The sequence below is a fragment of the Spea bombifrons genome, chromosome 4 (assembly GCF_027358695.1).
Source record: "Spea bombifrons isolate aSpeBom1 chromosome 4, aSpeBom1.2.pri, whole genome shotgun sequence".
NCBI lineage: Eukaryota > Metazoa > Chordata > Amphibia > Anura > Pelobatidae > Spea > Spea bombifrons.
In genome coordinates this window covers 9,812,143-9,833,293 of record NC_071090.1, presented here as the reverse complement: position 1 = coordinate 9,833,293, position 21,151 = coordinate 9,812,143, and the positions used below count along the sequence as shown (strand labels likewise).

Genomic DNA, 21,151 nt, shown 5'->3' with positions numbered 1-21,151 from the left:
GGTGATTATTTGACCTTGTTTTGCAGCCATAGGACCAGGGAAACCTTACAGTCAAACATGAATTCCTCTCTATACAAAAGTGTTCAATGTGTATGTGCAACTTTATAGCGTTGGAATGGCCATATGTATGCATGTATAATGTGTTAGATTTTGTGTGTATATGTGTGTGTTTATATATGAATGTGTACGTATGTGTAGAGTAGATGCATGCATTCGGATTCGTATGAATTGCAAATTCCGCATTTCATACAAAGCCAAGAAAATGAGGCTAGTCCACCAAGCGGACGAAAGCAAAAAGCTCTGAATGTTCATTTGAAATTTGCGGCCCTTTCACTCACTCTCTCTCATCATAGTCCATGCTCCCTCTTACACTAAGTGTTTTTCTACTGTCTCTGATGACCACTTCCACTTCTGCATCTTCCTGTTCTCCATCTTGTATCTTTTATCTTTTCCCTTCTATCTTCATCTGCATCTGAAGTTCACCTTAATGCAAAATGGTGGGGCTTTCGTTGGCGTACTTTTCCCCGATCCTCTAATCACAAATAGGACATGGGGCAGAAGCATGAGATGTCAAAATTTCAGGTTGAAAAACTGAATTGCGCATATCCCAAATGTGGCCTTTTAGCCCCCCAATAACCTGACAAATCCATGCATTAGTGCATTTTAAATAACTCGGAGTGTCTAGTTTTCAAAAATATATGGTTTCATCGGGGTAAATTGAACTGGCTCACTTCAAAGATGTCCCAAATAAGACATGGGGACAGGATTAACATATTTGGAAAAAAAATTGTCTTGCAACTGCAAAACACTTCTTGTACTTATTATGCTATAACTTGCAAAGAACTTGCGAAGAAACATAAAAACATTGGGTATTTCTATACTTAGGACAAATATAATATATTTAGCAGATTTTTTCTTTAGCTTTTGTAAATGAGTAAAAGCCAGAAACATTTTACTGTATTTTATTATTATAATTTTTTTAGGAAATTAGAGGATATGATAAAAAATCTAAATAATAATAAATATTTAACTTGTGTGGGTATACTAAATGAGAAAGAAGAACATTACTTTTTTCTTTATATGTGACATTTACATTGTTTCAAAGTTCCTGTGAGAGAGCAAAACTAAACTTTTTTCATCAAACACTGAGAGTACTTACTATTTGGACTGTTTGTATATTAGCCAGTATCACCTGGGTACAAAGTTTTTTTGTCTGTGGAGTGCAAAGGACAATGCTTCATATGTCTGTTGCTTTTAGTGGGGTTCATAATTTTCTTCTGGTTCATAATTTTCATCATGCCAAGTCTGTTTTTCTTGTAAGCACAGTTGTTCAAACAAAAATCTCTAAAAATTTGGATTTCTGTAGACCTGATAAGTTTGAGACTAATGGTGTTAATATTAATTTGGGACTCTCAAAGGTTTTCTGAAGGAGAATATCATCATTATACCTCATCCAAAAAAGGTTTTTTCTCTTATGTGAAGCTGTCTAAAACTGTGGGAAAAATTATTACTTCTCTGAGATTAATCTGGGTTGGTGCAAACAGCAAGTGAACATAGCTGTTTGTACAGTTGTCCTTTGAAAAAAAAGGGGGTTAATACAAATTCAAGCAGTTGAAGTATAAACTGTGTGTGTTCTGAGGGTGATTCTTTAGATTCTTCTTAAAAGAATCGTACTGCTTGAATACATATATTATGAGTAATATTATTATATAATGTCTAGGCTTACAAAAAAGTGTGTATGTTGTAATGATATCTTAGAGAGCTTTTGAATAGCATGTTTTCTGTGCTTTACATATAAGGTGAGTTTTTCCACAAAGGATCTAAAGACTTTATCTAATATTGACTGACATTTTGTTTGAGACTATTGGTCTTCCTGGTGGATTAAGAATGAGTTCTATGAATTTTAGGTATACGATTGGGCAAATAATTGGTATTCTTCCAAACTTTTTATCGTTCCTCAGCATTAATAAATCCACATGATGATGATGAAGAAACATATTCTTTTGTGGAGTCCTTATTTTAGATATACACATTCAAATGCATGATTAGAGAACATTTGATCAAATTGATGGCCCAACTAAGGAATAAAGTAAATCCTAATCTATATGACTTGTTTATACAATTAGCCAAACTAACTAAGGATAACTAGAACTCTCCAGATGACAAAACCTCAATGAAATTGCACTGGTCAAGAATAACATAAAGGATCTATAGAGCCAACAACATTCTCATTAAATTTAAGCAGAAAATGTTCTATTTGGAAAACCATCCTGATAAAATGTTAACTAACAACAACTCAAGAAATCACTTTGAAAAGAAGAATCTTTAAAATAATATCATACAATAAAACATGTCAGTCCATAATTTGTTGGTTCAGCCTTTAGATATTTCAACTGGATATTTCTTGAAGAAACACTTAAAATATTTAATTTTGGAGAAAAGATAACTGACTCTATCATGGCTTTATACACTGAACCTTCTGCCAGAATCATAGGTCAAGGGTTTGCTTCTAAATGGTTTAACAACAGAAACAAAACAAGACAGGGGTGACCTTTGGCCCCTCTCTTGTGTATATTATCTCTTGAACCTCTGGCAGCAATGATCCGCCTTAATCGAGGCATATAAGACAGCACATTGGGTATACTGGAATGCAATTTTTCACTTGTGCAATCACAACCACAAGGGATTCTGGGTAGGTTCATGCAAATGAGGTCAACAATGATCACCTTTTGCCTCTATATCCACTTTATACATGGATCCCTTGAAAGTAATTGCCCGCTGTACAAGACAGCCTTTAGACTAAACTTGGGTAAGAGGTGCAGTAGCCAGATCACCACTCATGGACAGCTGTTAAGTCCTTCATGGGACTCATCAGCATGAGGTTGTGATACTGGCTTAATACTTGAGGCATGGGGAAAGCACGAGAAATACCAATAACAAAAGTTATGGTGGTTTTGGTTATTTCTTTCCTTTTATGTCATCGCGCCCCAACTTTGGATATATTTACAAAAGACAACACATAAGAAAGCACATATCCATAACTTGTATTAGAGGAGTTTTTAGAGAAAAACAGTTTCCATTAATTCATTTTAACTCATTTGGATGGAGGTAAACCTTTGAAACCCAATACTGGTGTTATTAGGAGTTTGGTTCAGGATGTGAATGATAACTGTCCTAAGTTTAGTCAGGACATGTATATAATCAGTGTAAATGAAGATGTACCAATAGGTTTTCTAGCCATCCATCTAATTGATACTGATGGTGATGAAGGCTCAAATATACACTCACTGGCCACTTTATTAGATACAGATGTCCAATTGCTTGTTAACACAAATAGCTAATCAGCCAATCACATTGCAACAACTCAATACATTTAGGCATGTAGACATGGTCAAGACAACTTGCTGAAGTTCAAGTTCAGAATGGGGAAGAAGGGGGGTTTAAGTGACTTTGAATGTGGTGGCATGGTTGTTGATGCCAGACGGATTGGTCTGAGTATTTCAGAAACTGCTGATATACTGGGATTTTCATGCACAGTAATCTCTAAGATTTACAGAGAATCGTTAGAAAAAGAGAAAATATCTAGTGTGTGGCAATTGTGTGGAGGAAAATGCCTTGTTGATGTTAGATTTCAGAGGAGAATGGGCAGACTAGTTCGAGATGACAGAATAGCAACAGTAACTTAAATTACCACTCATTACAACCAAGGTATGCAGAATACCATCTCTGAACGCACAACACGTCAAACCTTGAAGCAGATGGGCTACAGCAGCAGAAGACCACATCAGGTGCCACTCTAGTCAGCTAAGAACAGAAAAGCTGAGGCTACAATTCGCACAGGCTCACGAAAATTGGACAATGGAAGACTGGAGAACGTTATCTGGTCTGATGAGTCTCGATTCCAGCTGTGACATTCAGATGGCAGGGTCAGACTCTGGCATAAACAACATGAAAGCTTGGATCCATCCTGCGTTGTATCAACAGTTCAGGTGGGTGGTGGTGGTGTAATGGTGTGGGGGACATTTTCTTGGCACACTCTGGGCCCCAAAATCTCTGAGGAGTGTTTCCAGCACCTTGTAAAAAGTATGCCACAGAGCATGAAGGCAGTTCTGAAAGAAAAAAGAGGTTCCAACCAGTGTTCCCTCTAAGCTGTGCGCTTGTGCGCGCGCACATAGCTTTTTTAGAGAGCGCACATGTCCAAAAATTGTGCGCACAACAGTTTTTCCCGAAAAAAGAAAAAAAAATTTTTTGGAAAGTTTATGCGGCGCAGATATTGTGCGCACAACATTTTTGCTCTATGAAACTTTTTGCACAAGAGAAATATTCTGCGCACACCAACTAAGAAAAATTAGATGGAACATTGGTTCCAACCCTGTACTAGCAAGGTGTACCTAATAATGTGGCCAGTGAGTTAATAATGGATAGTTTTTTGTGCAATAACAGTGGACAAGCATTTGTCTACAGCTTCTGAAACTACCTCTCTAGAATCAAGTACGAAATATATGTCTCAAATGCATTATTTGTGTAGAAAGGGGTAAAATTTCCAACTAAATGTACATATTCTAGTGATTAGGAGGAATAACAATAATATGATTTTTTAAATCTGTCAAGTGAAAAAATATGATGATGTGAAATTTTAAGCACGTTAAAGTGATACTTTCTATGTAGACGTGGCTTTTATTTGTTTCTGGATTAGGTTAGCGTTAGGAACAATAGGACTATTAACAGAAAAGTCACAGTGACAGACATAATTGGTTATTTGTTTTACTTATGTTACATAACATAACATTACATAAAATACAGTATCAAAATGTTAGAGGACTCTTCTAATGATAGCTTTTGGGTAATTTTAAACATATTTAATTTCTTAATATAAGCAGCAGTGCTATTGTTTTTTTTATGATATTTTAAAATTCATGACCTAGGCCATATATAATCATGATTTCTAAAAACAGCGTTTAAGGATATACATTGTGTATAATGCTTACATTATATATTTATACATTGTTTATAATTGTTTACCATGTTTACATTTTGTATCGATAACCCCTACAATTTCAACCACAATATTAATTCATTGTTTTCTTGATTCATTTTATACATTTTGTTCAGAATCCCTTTCTAGAATTATCATTTTTATGTATATGTTTTTATTTCTCATATTAAAAGAAGCAAACTATTTTAGATTAATATTTTCAGGATTACTTGCAGTTTTTCAGTTTGGCCTCAGTGTGGAGCTGTTGACCTACAAGGTAGAGGTTGTAGATATCTAAAATGTTGTTAGATGCCTTGAATATGCAGACACTACAGTGAAACCAGAAGCAACTGATAGGTTGAACATTTTGCATACAAACTTAGGTTTGCTCTGGATATAGGAGAAAGAACAAAATCAACTTCAAATCATTTTCAATATTATGCACTATAAGAATACAAGGAAGACGATGGCATGGCAAGTAGTACCTTTCTTTGTCTATGTATTTTGTGATATTGCTTCTGGACACATTCAGTATTCAATTTTAGAAGAACTGAAGCAAGGTTCTATTGTAGGAAATGTTGCAAAGGATCTTGGTTTAGACGTGACAGAAATGAAAAATAGAAAATTGCAAATTACTTCTCAAAGTAAAAAGCAATATTTTAATATAAATGCAGAGTCTGGCAACTTATATGTCATAGATAGGGTAGACAGAGAAGCAATCTGTGAAGTGGAAGAAGTCTGTTTACTGAACATTGAATTACTTGCTGAAAATCCTGTGAATGTTTACCATGTTCAAATTGAAATTGAGGATATAAATGACAATGCTCCCAATTTTTCTAAGGCTATTTTTGATATTGGAATAAGTGAATCTTCCTCACCAGGAACACGTTTTGTTTTAGGAAATGCAAGAGACCCAGATCTGGGTTCAAATTCTCTACTGACCTATAATCTTACTATGAATCTGCATTTCAGATTGGGGGAAAAAATAAACACTCAAGGAATTAAATATCCTGAACTTATTCTAGAGAGATCTCTTGATCGTGAAAAACAGAGTTTCCATGAATTAACTCTAACTGCTTATGACAGTGGTAAACCTATGAAAACTGGAACTGCTGTTATTAGGATTATGGTTCAGGACGTGAATGATAACTTTCCCACATTTAGTAAAGACACGTATACAGTTATTTTAAATGAAGATGTACCAATTGATTTTCTTGTTATCCATCTAAATGCTACTGATGAAGACGAAGGTTCAAATGCGCAGATAACATATTCATTTAGTCATATTGCTGACAATGCAAAAGATACTTTCAGTTTAGATCCCCAAAGCGGGGAGATTAAAACAATTGGACCACTGGATTTTGAAGTTGTACGAAATTATAAAATTACAGTGGAAGCTAAAGATGGTGGTGGTTTAGTGGCTCAGTGTACTGTATTGATACAGGTAGTAGACATCAATGACAATGCTCCAGAAATAGTAATTAAATCTTTGTTTTCACCGATCCCAGAGGATTCCCTACCTGGGACACTTGTAGCACTAATAAATGTCAACGATCCGGATTCAGAAAACAATGGTGAAGTAACTTGCTACTTAACAGGAACATTACCAATGAAATTAATGTCATCATCCATGAATTACTATAAACTTGTTACTACTGGTGCCATGGACAGAGAGACAACATTTAACTATAGTATCACTATATTAGCTGAGGATGAAGGTTTTCCACCAATGCTGACTAAGAAAACTATTCAAGTAACTGTTTCTGATGTGAACGATAATCCACCAATTTTTGATAAATTAAATTATGTTTGTTATGTCCTAGAACATAACCTACCTGGAACCTCAATACACAATGTCCATGCATCAGATCTAGATGATGGTGAGAATGCTGCAATAGTATATACCATTCTTAATACAAATATTGATGACATACCCGTATCATCATATATTTCTATCAACTCGGAAACTGGAGTTATTTATGCACAGAGATCATTTGACTATGAACAGCTAAGAGAATTTCAGTTCCAGGTAACAGCTCAAGACAAAGGATCTCCGCCTCTCAGCAACAATATAACAGTGAGGATATGTATAACTGATAAAAATGATAATGCTCCGAAGATTCTCTACCCATCACCTGACCTAGAAGAAATATCTTTATTTGAATTTATTCCCCATTCTTCTGAGAAAGGTTATTTGGTAACCAAAGTGATTGCAGTAGATGCAGACTCTGGACATAATGCATGGCTCTCCTATCATTTCCTCCAGGTTTCTGATTCACCTTTCTTTGTTATTGACCAACATACAGGAGAAATTAGGCTAGCAAAGGACTTGCAAGACACAGATTCGTTCAGAGAAAAAGTGGCTGTTATGGTAAAAGACAATGGAGTCCCTTCTCTTTCTGCAACAGTCATACTGAATCTTGTGGTGGCAGACAACTTTCAAAATGCTCTTCCAGAAATAGTCAAACAACCAAGTGTTCCATACAGTTCACCTAATGTAACATTCTATCTGGTATTAGCTATTGCTCTTATTTCCCTATTATTTATTCTGACAGTGATTGTTACCATCATTGTTAAGTGTAGAAATCAAACCACTTCTACAGTTTTTCCAAATTTAAGTAGAACCTGGTATCCTCAACTTTCCCTCACATGCCCTTCTCAATTTAGTGATGGATCATTACCTTTGCCGTACTCGTATGATGTTTGTGTGACTCTTGACTCAAGGCAGAATGAAATAGCTTATCTGAAACCAGTTCAGAATGTTCTTACAGACAATCTAATCGATACTGATGATCCTCCAACTGGATGTTATTCAACAAAAGATAGTTTTTCTTCTACTATTGTCACTCAGGTACAGTATATTTCCTTAATATTTCTTTTTTTTTAAAAAATATATATATTATATATTTAATTTTATAATACCTAATATTAATTTAAAAAATAAAAAACCTTAAGCTATAATAAATAATTCAAAGTTGACTATATACTTAGATGGCTATTGAAAGGTCAGTGGCACTACTGTATTGTCAGCTATGCTCCTTTTTCAACAGTCATAAATGTTCTGAGTAGGGAATTATTTATGACTCTCTGGAGGGACAGATACTTTTTATAACATCTCACCCTCCCTTATCAGATCAGGGTATTAAGCCCCCCTCCCCTCCCCTGCCACACAACATTGAAGTCTATGTGTCGTTTTGCTCAGAAATGTTTTAGACTTGAGAAAGAGAGAAGAGCTCCCGAAAGCTTGTCATTCCAAAATTCTGTTAGTCCAATAAAAAAGGTATTATCACAAGATACTTATTCCATCTGTTATCTGATATTGACACCACTGGACTAATACGGCTACAACCTCTACTCTACTATATATATATATAGCACATCTTCGGTATAGTAGATGAATTTCAAACTTTCAAAAGTGATGTATTATAGTGATGGATTTTTTTTTCCACATTTATGAAATACCCTTAATCTATGTCAAGTTTAAAGTGAGAGGGATGATTTTATACTGTGTAGTTTATCAGAGAGAGAGAGAGAGAGAGATGCTGCATAATGAGGGAGCAATAGCATTATGATAAGCTTAGTTACAATTGTTTTTCGTATTGAAGATGGGAATAATTTCCAGTATAAATCCAGTGTTATCTGAACATAATATTTGTAAATCTGTTTTGATTTGGTCAGATTACATTTGTCTTTATTTTTGTTAAGATGTTATTGTCATTATTAAGAAATTAAATGGGTTAGGGTGAATGATAAGCATATCAGGGTTTGACCCTGATCAGGTTTACACAGTCTGGAGCTGACTCCTTTCTATTTTACACTGGTGTGATCATATCTGATCATATCTTTTGCTACCAAGTTGTTACAGTTAATATGTCTGACTGTAGGGGACTGAATGAAGTGTGTCTTTGTGTAATGGAAATTTAAGGTTTGATTTAATATTTGGCAAGCCACTACATAGAATCTTCATGATGTGCTATTAATGGGTTAGTCAGGGTCAGCCCAAGATACTGTGCTGCCTGGTTCCAAGGGTGTACTCTGTAAAATTAAAACTAAAGCTTTTTTGTAAATTTTATTAAAAGCTTTATTAAAAAGTAATATTATTATTTAAAATACCTACTTACATTTCATAAAATCAGAAAAATATATTAAACAGACTAAATCACTTAGTTAATATATTAAGTAAATTAGGTCAATTAAAACGTATAAAAAGTTAAAAAAGATCCGCATTTAAACCCCTAGGGTATAGGGTTTGTAGCTTAAATGCTCTTTCTAATTCACTTTTATTATTGTCCAAAAATTAAGATTTTTGTTTTCGCTTTGGTGGTGTTCCAAAAAAAAATTTGGTAAAAGATAATGGGTATTCGTTTTTTTAATATTTTTGTTCTAATCATTTTTCAGTTTGGTTACTATTTAACTACTTTGTGTAATTTTTTTGTTACATTTTGTTTCAAATTAGGTGCCCCTGTAAATACTTTTTTTTTATCTGGCTAAAGGTCCTTCAGAATTTTGTAGGGTCTCACAATGTTTATTAATGATTCATTTTATTTTACTGAAGTTGTTATTAAAATTAAAAATAGCTGGGCAGGTATATTGTCTTTCTTTGTGTCTTCTGTGTTGGTTCTATAATCCTGTGTACCTCCTTTTTTGATATCCTTTTTAAAAAAATATGTTTTTAACCGTTAGCTTGCTCTAAAAAATATGATCTTCTTTACAGTTCCTTCATAACCTGATAAATTGGCTTTTCAGGGACACTTTTTAACCATAAAGGTTGGTGGCAGCAATCTGTGCTAATATAGCTGCTAGCATCAACTTTTTAAAAATGGTTTAGTGTACACTTTGCAACCTTTATATAAATATCTAGATCTAAAAAGTTAACTAATACCTGGCTATAGTTATAAGTAAGGATTATGTTTCATGATTTTTATTGAGATACTGTAAAAATGTATTTAAGTCATCCTTACCACACTTCCAAATGAAAAGTAAATCATCAATATACCTGACATAAAGAACCAGGTTCATAACTCAGTCATGCCCCTTCCAGATATATTGATCTTCCTACCTTTCTAAAGTTCCAAAGGGAGGATAAAAAAGAGCCAAAAGAAAATTAAGCCTAGACTCTGAGGAAAACCGTTGGGACGACAGGTTAAAAAAAAAGTAAACGAAAAATGTTCATTCACGTATTATATCAGGAAATATCTTAAGTCAATATCAAATATCTGTTCTAAGTAAGGGACTAAATATGCCCCAACTGATTAGTTAAACTTATTTGTTGATGTTAATAAATTTGTTCATAATATCACATTTGAAAAGTATTACACAATAAAACCTCATATTCAATAAGAAAAGAAAATGGTAATTTAATTGGAACAGACTTGTACTAATCCCACCGACTTCAATTTTGGCCCCATTTAATTATTTGAAAAAGGAATAGTAAAATACATGGACAAGATTAAAAATACAAAATATGATAATCATAATCTTACATGTAAAGAACTGTAAAGAAGGAGCTTAAAATATGTGCTAGTATCAATAGCAGATTCCCTACTTTGCAAGTATCTGAATATCTGAATAAAATATTTCAACTTATATTATGAAAAAAACTAGTCATATTTAAAAGATACTATTTTTTATTTAGTGACAAGGAATGTATCCACTCTATGAACTAGCATTGACCATCAGAACAGTTTTAATGCTATTAGACACATGCTGTGTAAAGACTGGGTCTATTCCTAAAAAACAGGTGGCATATATAATGGAGTTAATAGATCTAATGTTAACGCACAATTATTTTTTATTTTTTCATCAGTTTTTTACAGCTACAAGGTATGGCTGTGGAGATTAGGTTTGCATCGAGCTACACAAACCGATTTATGGTGAATTGGGAAGATTGATATGTTTGGAAGGGCATGATTAGGTGGAAAACTTGTTCCTCTATGTGTGGTACATTGATGATTTATTTTTCATTTGGAAATTAATAATTGATTTTGACTTATGATTTTTTTCCTGATAGGTTGAAAATCGTGAACTAGTATGCTTCTCTTATTTTTTCGTTTACTTTTTAAAATATTTTTTGAACCTGTCGTCCTGACCGTTACTTTTAAGAGCCTATGCTTAATCTTCTTTTGGTTCTTCATTTGTCCTCCCTATGGAACCTTGGTGGAAAGGTGGGAAGATCAATATGTTTGAAAGGGGCAGTGACAAACCTGGTTTTCTATGTTAGGTATATTGATGATTTATTTTTCATTTGCAAGAGTGGTGAGGATAACTTAAATACATTTTTACAGCATCTCAATGAAAATTATAAAAATGTAATCATCACTTCTAATTATATCCAGGTATTAGTAACTTTTTTAGAGCTAGATATTAATGTAAAAGATAGGAGTAGAAGTGTACACTAAAACCGTTATAAACAAGTATGATCTTTTTAACTTTCATCTCATTAACTTAATATATTATTGTGTTATTGTGTATTAAGTGTTTTATCATGTTTGATATATTTTCCTGATTTCCTGATTTATAAAATTTGATTATGTTTAATAAAATGCTAAATTTAATTAGGTATTTGAAATAATATTAGCATTTAATGTAATCTACTTTGACAGACACAGTAGCATGAGGGCCATAACATAAACACAGCCCTCCAGGGCAATGAAGCTCAGGAACACCGACTGTAGCAAACAGTGATTCATTTTCAACTGCTCAAATGAAACACCCCAAAACAAAATCATAAAAGAAACAAACGTAGCTCTCTCTAGCTATACAATGCTGGCCCAAACTGACCAGCCTAAACACCCACTAACTAGACCTTCCAGCCAGACCCAGCTAAGCCATGCTCTGAAAATCCTCCCACAGACCATACACAATGGTCCAGGCAGGTGTTGTCTCACTTGGCTCAGGGATAGTCTTCTTCAGGCCCTCTCCTTGCCCTGGGAGCACACGGGAACTTCCTCTTACCACAACATTCTCTCTTATTGTCGGGGTCCAGGGGTTTTAATGACCAGCACCTGTGTCTGATGCAGGTCCCATAAGAATCCTGAACACTATCCTGAAGACCTCTAGCCTCTTGTAAAAACTGACATGGATTTCCACTGAAAGAGGGAATGGAGAATTGGCCTACGCTCTGTAAACTCTCGGTGTGAACTGAACTCTGCGTACGCGTCAACATAAAACCAGAGAAATACATATGTGCATTTTACATTTCATTCGAAATATATGTTCTTTAATTTCCTGAGGGTTAATCTACTGCTGTCCCAGGAACTGGAATCATATCTTGATGAGCCTTCTCACCTGTTCCATTTGTGAATGCAATATCATAAAAATAACTCAAAAACATTATTCATACACAGTATACAACATGGTCTTTTATTTTATTTATTTTTTTACATGGTTTTAACTATTGCTTATAAAATTTATTATTGGACAAAAATCAGGTCAATATATATTGTGTGATCGTACGAGAAATAGCAAAATAGGACTTTTCTAGGTTGACATGGCTTTTAGTTCTTATTTCTGGTGAAGCCTTTTAACCCCTAATGCTTTCTAGTGTTTCCATGAGAAGCAATACACATCGTGTATGAGGTAATTTGTTAGACCACCCTGGGGCTACCACAGAAGGAGAAAGAACAAAGACTTGTCTTTTGTTCAAGTTATTGTAACAAATAGACCTGGCAGGTGATTATATCAAGATGCATATTGACAAGTTTTAGTACATGATCATTTGAGAATTCTGGAATGATCCAAAGATTCATAAATGGTTAAAATATGTGAGCCCCTACTAACAATGCTGCATTATGTATGTGTATGAGGACATGTGGATACTAGAATGGTTCCAGAAATGCATAATCTCCTATCATCGTTATATTGATGATATCATGATTATCTGGTCTGGTTCTTGTGGAAATGGTGGAGTGACATAATGCCGCCTTAGACTAATGGGGTTGCAACAACTACAATTTTAAAATTTAAAAATCTACACTATATAACACAATATATTTTTGTTTAATCCCCCATTTTTTGTACCATTCACTGGTCAGGAGATTGGATACGTGTCAATCTTATAGGATCAACTGTTTTTAACTTTTTGCACGTTGGCTAATTTATTATCAGGTTCATAGTCTATGATTATGTTTGCCCTATCATTGTTTTAAATGACCTCACGTCGCTTTGTACAATCAGACACTGAACACACTGGTTATGTAGTGCCTATACAATATATGTCTGTTCAAGCTGTTTGATAAACTGGTCCAACTATAGATAATTGATACAAATTGAGCTAGATATATAATCTAGGGTTGATTACAATTATTTTTGTGGTACTTTGTTATGATATGATATTGCTACCGTTTCACTAGGGTGTGTAGCATGCCAGGATAACTCAAGGATAAGATGTGTACATGATTTGTGAAATGATGGTTTATGTTGCTTACACTTTGTTAGAGCTCTAAAATTATCAACCAGGAATGCCTTTGTTTATTAGCGAATGTACAATAGGGGGTTGATGATGTCGTTCTCCGGGTTAGTATTATCGTTCTGAACAGCTTATTCTACACATAATAGAAGCAGGTAACAACAGTAGAAATTTGGGATATTTTTTTGAATATTGTTGGCATTTCTGGCACCTGTTTTCATATTTTTTTCTGTTGACGCATAACTTTGAAATACATGGGATACTCCCACACTGTTTAGTTGGTGGGGGTGGTCATTCGTACTGATCCTGACCAGTGACTATGGGCAGTATTTTTGGTTTTTTAAGAAAATGGGTGGGAAAAGTGGTGAACCGGCGACCAAGGCTTATTGATGCACGTGGGGGGCAAAGGCTACTGCAGCTCAAATTGCTGAAAAAGTTAATGCTTTTCTGATTCCGGTTCTGATAGAAAGTAGACCTCAGTTTGTTGTGTAGCCGCAGACCAGTCAGGGTGCCCATGCTGACCCCTGCCTACTGCGGAAAGCGCCTACAATGGGAGCAATGGAAGAAGGTGGTCTGGTCTGATTAATCATGTTTTCTTTTATATCACGTGGATGGCCATATGTAGGATTTCCCACATCATAGACAACCCCCAATTTCACTTATAAGGGAACTTGTGTAGGGGCCTAGTTTAGGAACCTCTGCTTGATCTTGTCCATAGGTTGCACTGCTTGCATTGACACTTGAAGACTTAGGGTTATTAGGGGATGTAACTAAGTTTAGTGTTTAAGTTGCTACAGGGTGGAAACTACTTCCATTGACATGAAAAGAGAAGATAGCTAGGGGATCCACTTTGTTTCAGGCTTATGTTGGTTTAATACTTTCTACTAGTGTTGATCAGATTACTGTCTAAAAATATATTAAAACATTAAATAACAGAAATTAAAAAAATGGAAAAACAGCTTAAAAATCTGTCTACCAACCTAAATGGTATTGGTACACTTATGAGATGTTAAGCATTTTTTTCCAGAAGAAGAAATCTGTATGAACATGTTTAGTTCAATACTTTAGAAGAGATTAATGGAACAAATGCTGTATGAAAACTAGTAAACCTTTGAAGAATTGCCTCAGTTTTCTGTTTTTGAAGCACATATACTTTGTGGGAAAGTTTTGCAATCTAGAAACTGTTTGAAAAAGTAGAAAATTGAAAAATAACTTTTTTGTCGGAGGATTCACAGAGACACTTAAATAGAGTATATTTTATGATAGTTGTGTTGTAATTTATGTAATAAAGTATTTATTCTACATTTTACATCACTTTTTATATTATATTTATATACATATACTCCATACACTCTGCTGGATCCACTCTGCTGTCCATCACCTTAAAGGGGGAGTACTGCCCTAAGTCAGTACAGTGTTCTTTAACCCTGGAGCCAGGTTACAGGCTCTAGGCAAGGTGAGAAGCTATCTGTAGCCACCTTTTTCTGGTCCATTTCTGATTTATTGCAATACTGCTCTATGTGATTTTATCCATTTGTAGATATCTCCATTCAAATACAGTTGGGTGTGTGATCCCTAATCATTTTTTTTTAAAAATCACTATATTTTATCATACAGAGTGCACTATTATTATTTTTTTTTCTTGTCATTTTTTCATGTCATTTATTCTACATAACCCATTGGGGTGAGGGTGAGTTACGTTTATATTTACTTCTGTCGCTCCGCTCACTGTTGGTGGGTTGCACCACCAATACCTGTCTTTTATTTGAAAAAGTAAACCGCGCCTTCTACTTTTTGCCTGTAAAATACAAAGGGTAGATGAAAATTCTAGATGTATGACGGGAGATCACTATGCACAATGCCAAGTTTTGGCTGGAGTGGTATAAAACACACCTTCACTGCACTCAGGAGCAGTAGTACCTTATTCTCTGGAGTAATGAATCATACTTCACTATCTAAAAGTCTGATGGACTGCTTTAAAGTTTGGTGGAAGAGGGGTTTGGTATAGGGGTGTTTTTCAAGGCTTTGTCTAGGCCCTTTAGTTCCTGTGAAGGGTATTGTTAGTGCTACAGCATACAAAAGCAGTTTTTTGTTTCCAATGTTGTTGCACCAGTTTGGGGAAGGCCCTTTCCTGACCCAGCATGACTATGCCCCAGTGCACAAAGCAAGGTCCATAAAGACATGTCTTGACGAGGTTGGTGTGGAGAACTTGAGTGGCCTGCACAGAGCCCTATCCTCAGCTCCACCAAGTACAGTGGGGCAAAAAAGTATTTAGTCAGCCACCAATTGTGCAAGTTCTCCCACTTAAAAAGATGAGAGAGGCCTGTAATTTTTACCATAGGTACACTTCAACTATGAGAGACAGAATGGGGGGAAAGAATACAGGAAATCACATTGAAGGATTTGTAATGAATTCATTGGTAAATTCCTCGGTAAAATAAGTATTTGGTCACCTACAAACAAGCAAGATATCTGGCTCAGACCTGTAAAATCTTCTTTAAGAGTCTCCTCTGTCCTCCACTCGTTACCTGTATTAATGGCACCTGTTTGAACTTGTTATCAGTATAAAAGACACCTGTCCACAACCTCAAATAGTCACACTCCAAACCCCACTATGGCCAAGACCAAAGAGCTGTCAGAGGACACCAGAAACAAAATTGTAGACCTGCACCAGGCTGGGAAGACTGAATCTGCAATAGGCAAGCAGCTTGGTGTGAAGAAATCAACTGTGGGAGCAATTTTTCAAAAATGGAAGACATACAGGACCACTGATAATCTCCCTCGATCTGGGGCTCTACACAAGATCTCACCCCGTGGTGTCAAAATGATCACAAGAACGGTGAGCAAAAATCCCAGAACAACACGGGGGGACCTAGTGAATGACCTGCAGAGAACTGGGACCAAAGTAACAAAGGCTACCATCAGTAACACACTACGCCGCCAGGGACTCAAATCATGCAGTGCCAGACGTGTCCCTCTGCTTAAGCCAGTACATGTCCGGACCCGTCTGAAGTTTGCTAGAGAGCATTTGGATGATCCAGAAGAAGATTGGGTGAATGTCATATGGTCAGATGAAACCAAGGTAGAACTTTTTGGTAGAAACTCAACTCGTCGTCAACTATACAATTGTAACTGGAAAGAATGCTGAGTTGCATCCAAAGAACACCATACCTACAGTGAAGCATGGGGGTGGAAACATCATGCTTTGGGGCTGTTTTTCTGCAAAGGGACCAGGACGACTGGTCCGTGTAAAGGAAAGAATGAATGGGGCCATGTATTGTGAGATTTTGAGTGAAAACCTCCTTCCATCAACAAGGGCATTGAAGATGAAACGTGGCTGGGTCTTTCAGCATGACAATGATCCCAAACACACCGCCCAGGCAACGAAGGAGTGGCTTCATAAGAAGCATTTCAAGGTCCTGGAGTGGCCTAGCCAGTCTCCAGATCTCAACCCCATAGAAAACCTTTGGAGGGAGTTGAAAGTCCGTGTTGCCCAGCGACAGCCCCAAAACATCACTGCTCTAGAGGAGATCTGCATGGAGGAATGGTCCAAAATACCAGCAACAGTGTGTGAAAACCTTGTGAAGACTTACAGAAAACGTTTGACCTCTGTCATTGCCAACAAAGGGTATATAACAAAGTATTGATATGAACTTTTGTTATTGACCAAATACTTATTTTCCACCATAATCTGCAAATAAATTCTTTAAAAATCAGACAATATGATTTGTGGACTTTGTTGTTTCATTCTGTCTCTCATAGTTGAAGTGTACCTATGGTGGAAATTACAGACCTCTCTCATCTTTGTAAGTGGGAGAACTTGCACAATTGGTGGCTGACTAAATACTTTTTTGCCCCACTGTACCCTTGGAATGAATTGGAATGCAGATTGTTAATAATAATATTAATATATATATATATATATATATATATATATATATATATATAATCTATTTAGGTACAGTAAATATGAAAGAAGAACACAAGGACATAGCAAAAGTGCTGACAATGCTTCTGTCCTTAAACAGATAAACACCAACATTGTTTTAGCGTGTGCAAAACTAATGCAAAAATATAAATACATGTAAAGATTGATTTTCTTATGAAATTGCAAGTACACTTTGTATTTCAATTGATATTATGACTGTAAATTGATTTATAATTCGATTTCTAAGTTTCATATATGATCAATTGTAAAACACAACATTCTGAAATAAAATTTCAAGCTTTAGCTGCAGTTGTGAAGTTTAGCCTCAGTGTGGTGCTGTTGACCAATAAGGTAGAGAGAATGGAGAAAAAAGAATCAGATGCTTCAAATAGTTCCTGCAGTTCATCAGGAAGCAAAAACACTGCATCTCACATTTTTTTGGGTGGATTTTGGTGGATTTGGATGGCTCTGGAGACTTCTTACGAAATAGGAGGCACTGGACATCAACAGCTATTGGATATTAATGAAAACAAGATCCACTTCAAAGAATGCCTGACATTGTTACACTTGGAATTACACAAAGGATAATGACACGGCAAGTCATTTTTTTCTCTTTCTTCCTTCTTTATGAGATTACATCTGGTCTGATTCAATACTCAATTTTTGAAGAAAGCAAGAAAGGTTTTATAATGGGCAATGTTGCAAAAGATCTGGGTTTAAATGCTAAAAACTTAGCCAACAGAAAATTGCATATTGGATCCCACAACAGGAGGCAGTATTTTAATATCAGTTTAGATGGCAACTTGTATGTTATAGACAGAATTGACAGAGAAGCAATATGTGGAATGAAAAACATTTGTTTACTAAACCTTGAAGTATTGGCTGAAAATCCTGTGAATGTTTTCCACATTGAAATTGAGGTTTCAGATATAAATGACAATTACCCTGTTTTTTCCAAGAATATATACAATGTGGCATTAAGTGAATCTGCTCCACCAGGAACACAGTTTGTTTTGGAAAATGCAGAAGATCCAGACCTTGGGACCAATTCGTTACAAGGCTATAACATAAGTCTTAATAAGCATTTTACTCTAAGAGAAAAAAACAGCATGCAAGGATCTAAGTATCCTGAGCTTGTTCTAGAAAAGTATCTAGATCGTGAAAAGCAGCATTTCTATGATTTAATATTAACTGCTTTTGATGGGGGTATACCTATGAAAACTGGAACAGCCTTGATAAGGATTTTGGTTCAGGATGCAAACGATAATTTTCCTGTATTCAGCCAGGACACTTACCTAATCAGTTTGAATGAAAACACACCAATTGGTTTTGTATTTCTCCATTTAAATGCCACAGATAAGGATGAAGGTTCTTATGCAAAAATAACATACTCATTTAGTCGCATTTCTGAAAATGCAAAGAATACTTTCAGTTTAGATACAGAAAGTGGAGAGATTCAAATATGTGGACCACTAGATTTTGAGGTCACACAAAATTATGAAATCACAGTTGAAGCTAAAGATGGTGGTGGTTTAGCAACTCACTCAACTTTACTGATTCGAATTATCGATACTAATGATAATGCTCCTGAAATAGTGGTTAAATCTTTATTTACACCAATTCCAGAAGATGCATTGCCTGGTACGCTTGTTGCACTACTCAATGTTCACGATCAAGATTCTGGAAATAATGGTAATGTGGCTTGCCAAATAACTGAAAATTTACCATTTAATTTAATCACGTCATCCAATAATTACTATACAATTGTTACTGCAAAACCTTTGGACAGAGAAACAATTTCTGATTATAACATCACCATTACGGCTAAAGACGAAGGTTCTCCACCAATGTCCACCAAGAAAACAATAATGTTGCGCCTCTCGGATGTGAATGATAATCCACCAGTTTTCTCTACACAAAGTTATATTGCATATGTACCAGAAAACAACATACCAGGAACTTCAATACACAGTGTCCATGCTTCAGATATTGATGATGGAGTAAATGCTCAAATATTATATTCACTTCTAAATACAAATATTGATGGCATACCAATTTCTTCATACTTATCTATAAACTTTGAAACTGGAGTTATTTATGCACAAAGGTCATTTGATTATGAACAAATACGAGAATTTCAGTTCGAGGTTATTGCCAAAGATAGAGGATCTCCTTCTCTAAGCTGCAATGTCTCCGTGAAAGTATGTATCATTGACAATAATGACAACGCTCCTATGATATTATACCCATCAGCAGACATAGAAGAAACATCCCTATTTGAATTTATTCCCCTATCTTCTGAGAAAGGTTATTTGGTAACTAAAGTGGTTGCAGTGGATGCAGACTCTGGACACAATGCATGGCTCTCCTATCACCTAATAGATGCTCCTGACTCATCTATTTTTGTCATTGGCCAGCACACAGGGGAAATTAAAATAGCACGAGACTTGCAAGGCACAGATTTGCAAAGGCAAAAGATTGTAATTATGGTAAAAGATAATGGAGCCACTTCTCTATCTGCAACCGTCACACTGAACATTGTTGTGGCAGAAAATTTCCAACAAGTTGTTCCAGAGATAGTACAAAAACCCAGAGAGTCAACCACTTCCTCCAATATTGCTTTCTATCTGGTAGTAGCCATCGCTCTTATTTCCAGTCTATTTATTTTGACGGTGATTTTTATGGTCATAGCTAAGTGCCGGAAACCACATATACCAACAGCTTTAGGTACAGGCTATTATCCGCAGCTTTCGCTTGGATACCCCTCTCAGTTTAGCGATGGATCACTACCTCTCCCATACTCATATGATGTTTGCGTTACTCTTGACTCAAGACAAAATGGAATTACTTATTTGAAACCTACCCAGAATGTCCCTACAGACAATCTTATTGATACTGATGACTTAGTTGGAAATAACTCTGCTTCAGTTAGTCTCACACAGGTAAGTAAAATTTACAAATGTGTAATGTACATTTACAATGTAAATATTTTTCCTACCATTGGTTTGGGGGTGGTATGAACATGATAACTGGAACCTCTATCTAAGATTATTTCAGAGGGAAGACCGTGGAATTTATAGGTATGTTGATGAATAACAGAGCAGTATCAGGAGCTGTTGGTGGTTTATTGTAGGGCAAAAAAAGAGCCATTTTAGTGAATCGATCCACTACAGCATGGTATTACCCTTCTGAGGAAGGTAGTTCTACTATATAGTCCATGGCGATTCCCTGAGTTGAATCTCCAAAGTGGTAAGTACCTCTATGAGCCAGGAGGCAGGAATTACAGCCTGAGAGATTGATAATGAAACTTCCTAAGGTTATATCATTGATATGGCATCAGGTATCCCATTTTTACTTGCTTGACATAAGGAAATATGGAAGTTGAACTTTTCAAACAATAGACTGCAGCGGATCTGTCTAGTGGAAAGAGTCAGCGCTGCAGGGGATCTGGATCTTAGTCTCATAGTCAGACCTATTTGAGGTCTGATTATAAAACGACCACGATTATAAGACGAGGAGTATTTTTCAGAGCATTTGCTCTGAAAAAAAACTCGTCTTATAATCGAGCAAATACGGTAATCAGTAAGCATTGAATGACAATAAAAATAATGAAATGATTGTGTCAGGGCCTGGGTAATCCGGTTGGGTAGGAGCCTCATTGCAGGGGATACTTGGGGTTCTGTCTGCACACGGCGATGCAGACAGGCACAAAGGAATACACCACAGGCAGGAAGCCCAATGGACAGGGCTGAAGGCAGGAAGCCCACTGGACAGGGCACAAGGCAGGAAGCATTCAGGATCAGGTACAAGTCAGAAATCAGGTACCCAGGGCCAGAGCAAA

General features: G+C 35.8%; 1 protein-coding gene across 11 annotated transcripts in view; it reads left to right on the top strand.

Moving 5' to 3' along the window:
* Positions 1-21,151, top strand: part of LOC128491197 (protocadherin gamma-A4-like) — a 216,430-nt gene that overhangs the window by 31,992 nt on the left and 163,287 nt on the right. For 2 of the 11 annotated variants that reach the window (XM_053463460.1, XM_053463456.1), the window contains exon 1: positions 5,381-7,826. The exons of 7 other annotated variants lie outside the window; for them this stretch is intronic. In XM_053463460.1, coding sequence (XP_053319435.1) covers positions 5,415-7,826 — 2,412 coding nt within the window. In that variant the 5' untranslated portion in view covers positions 5,381-5,414. Of the gene's footprint in view, positions 1-5,380; positions 7,827-17,843; positions 20,253-21,151 lie in introns of those variants that run through there. 2 more of the 11 variants (XM_053463463.1, XM_053463462.1) reach the window with 1 other exon arrangement.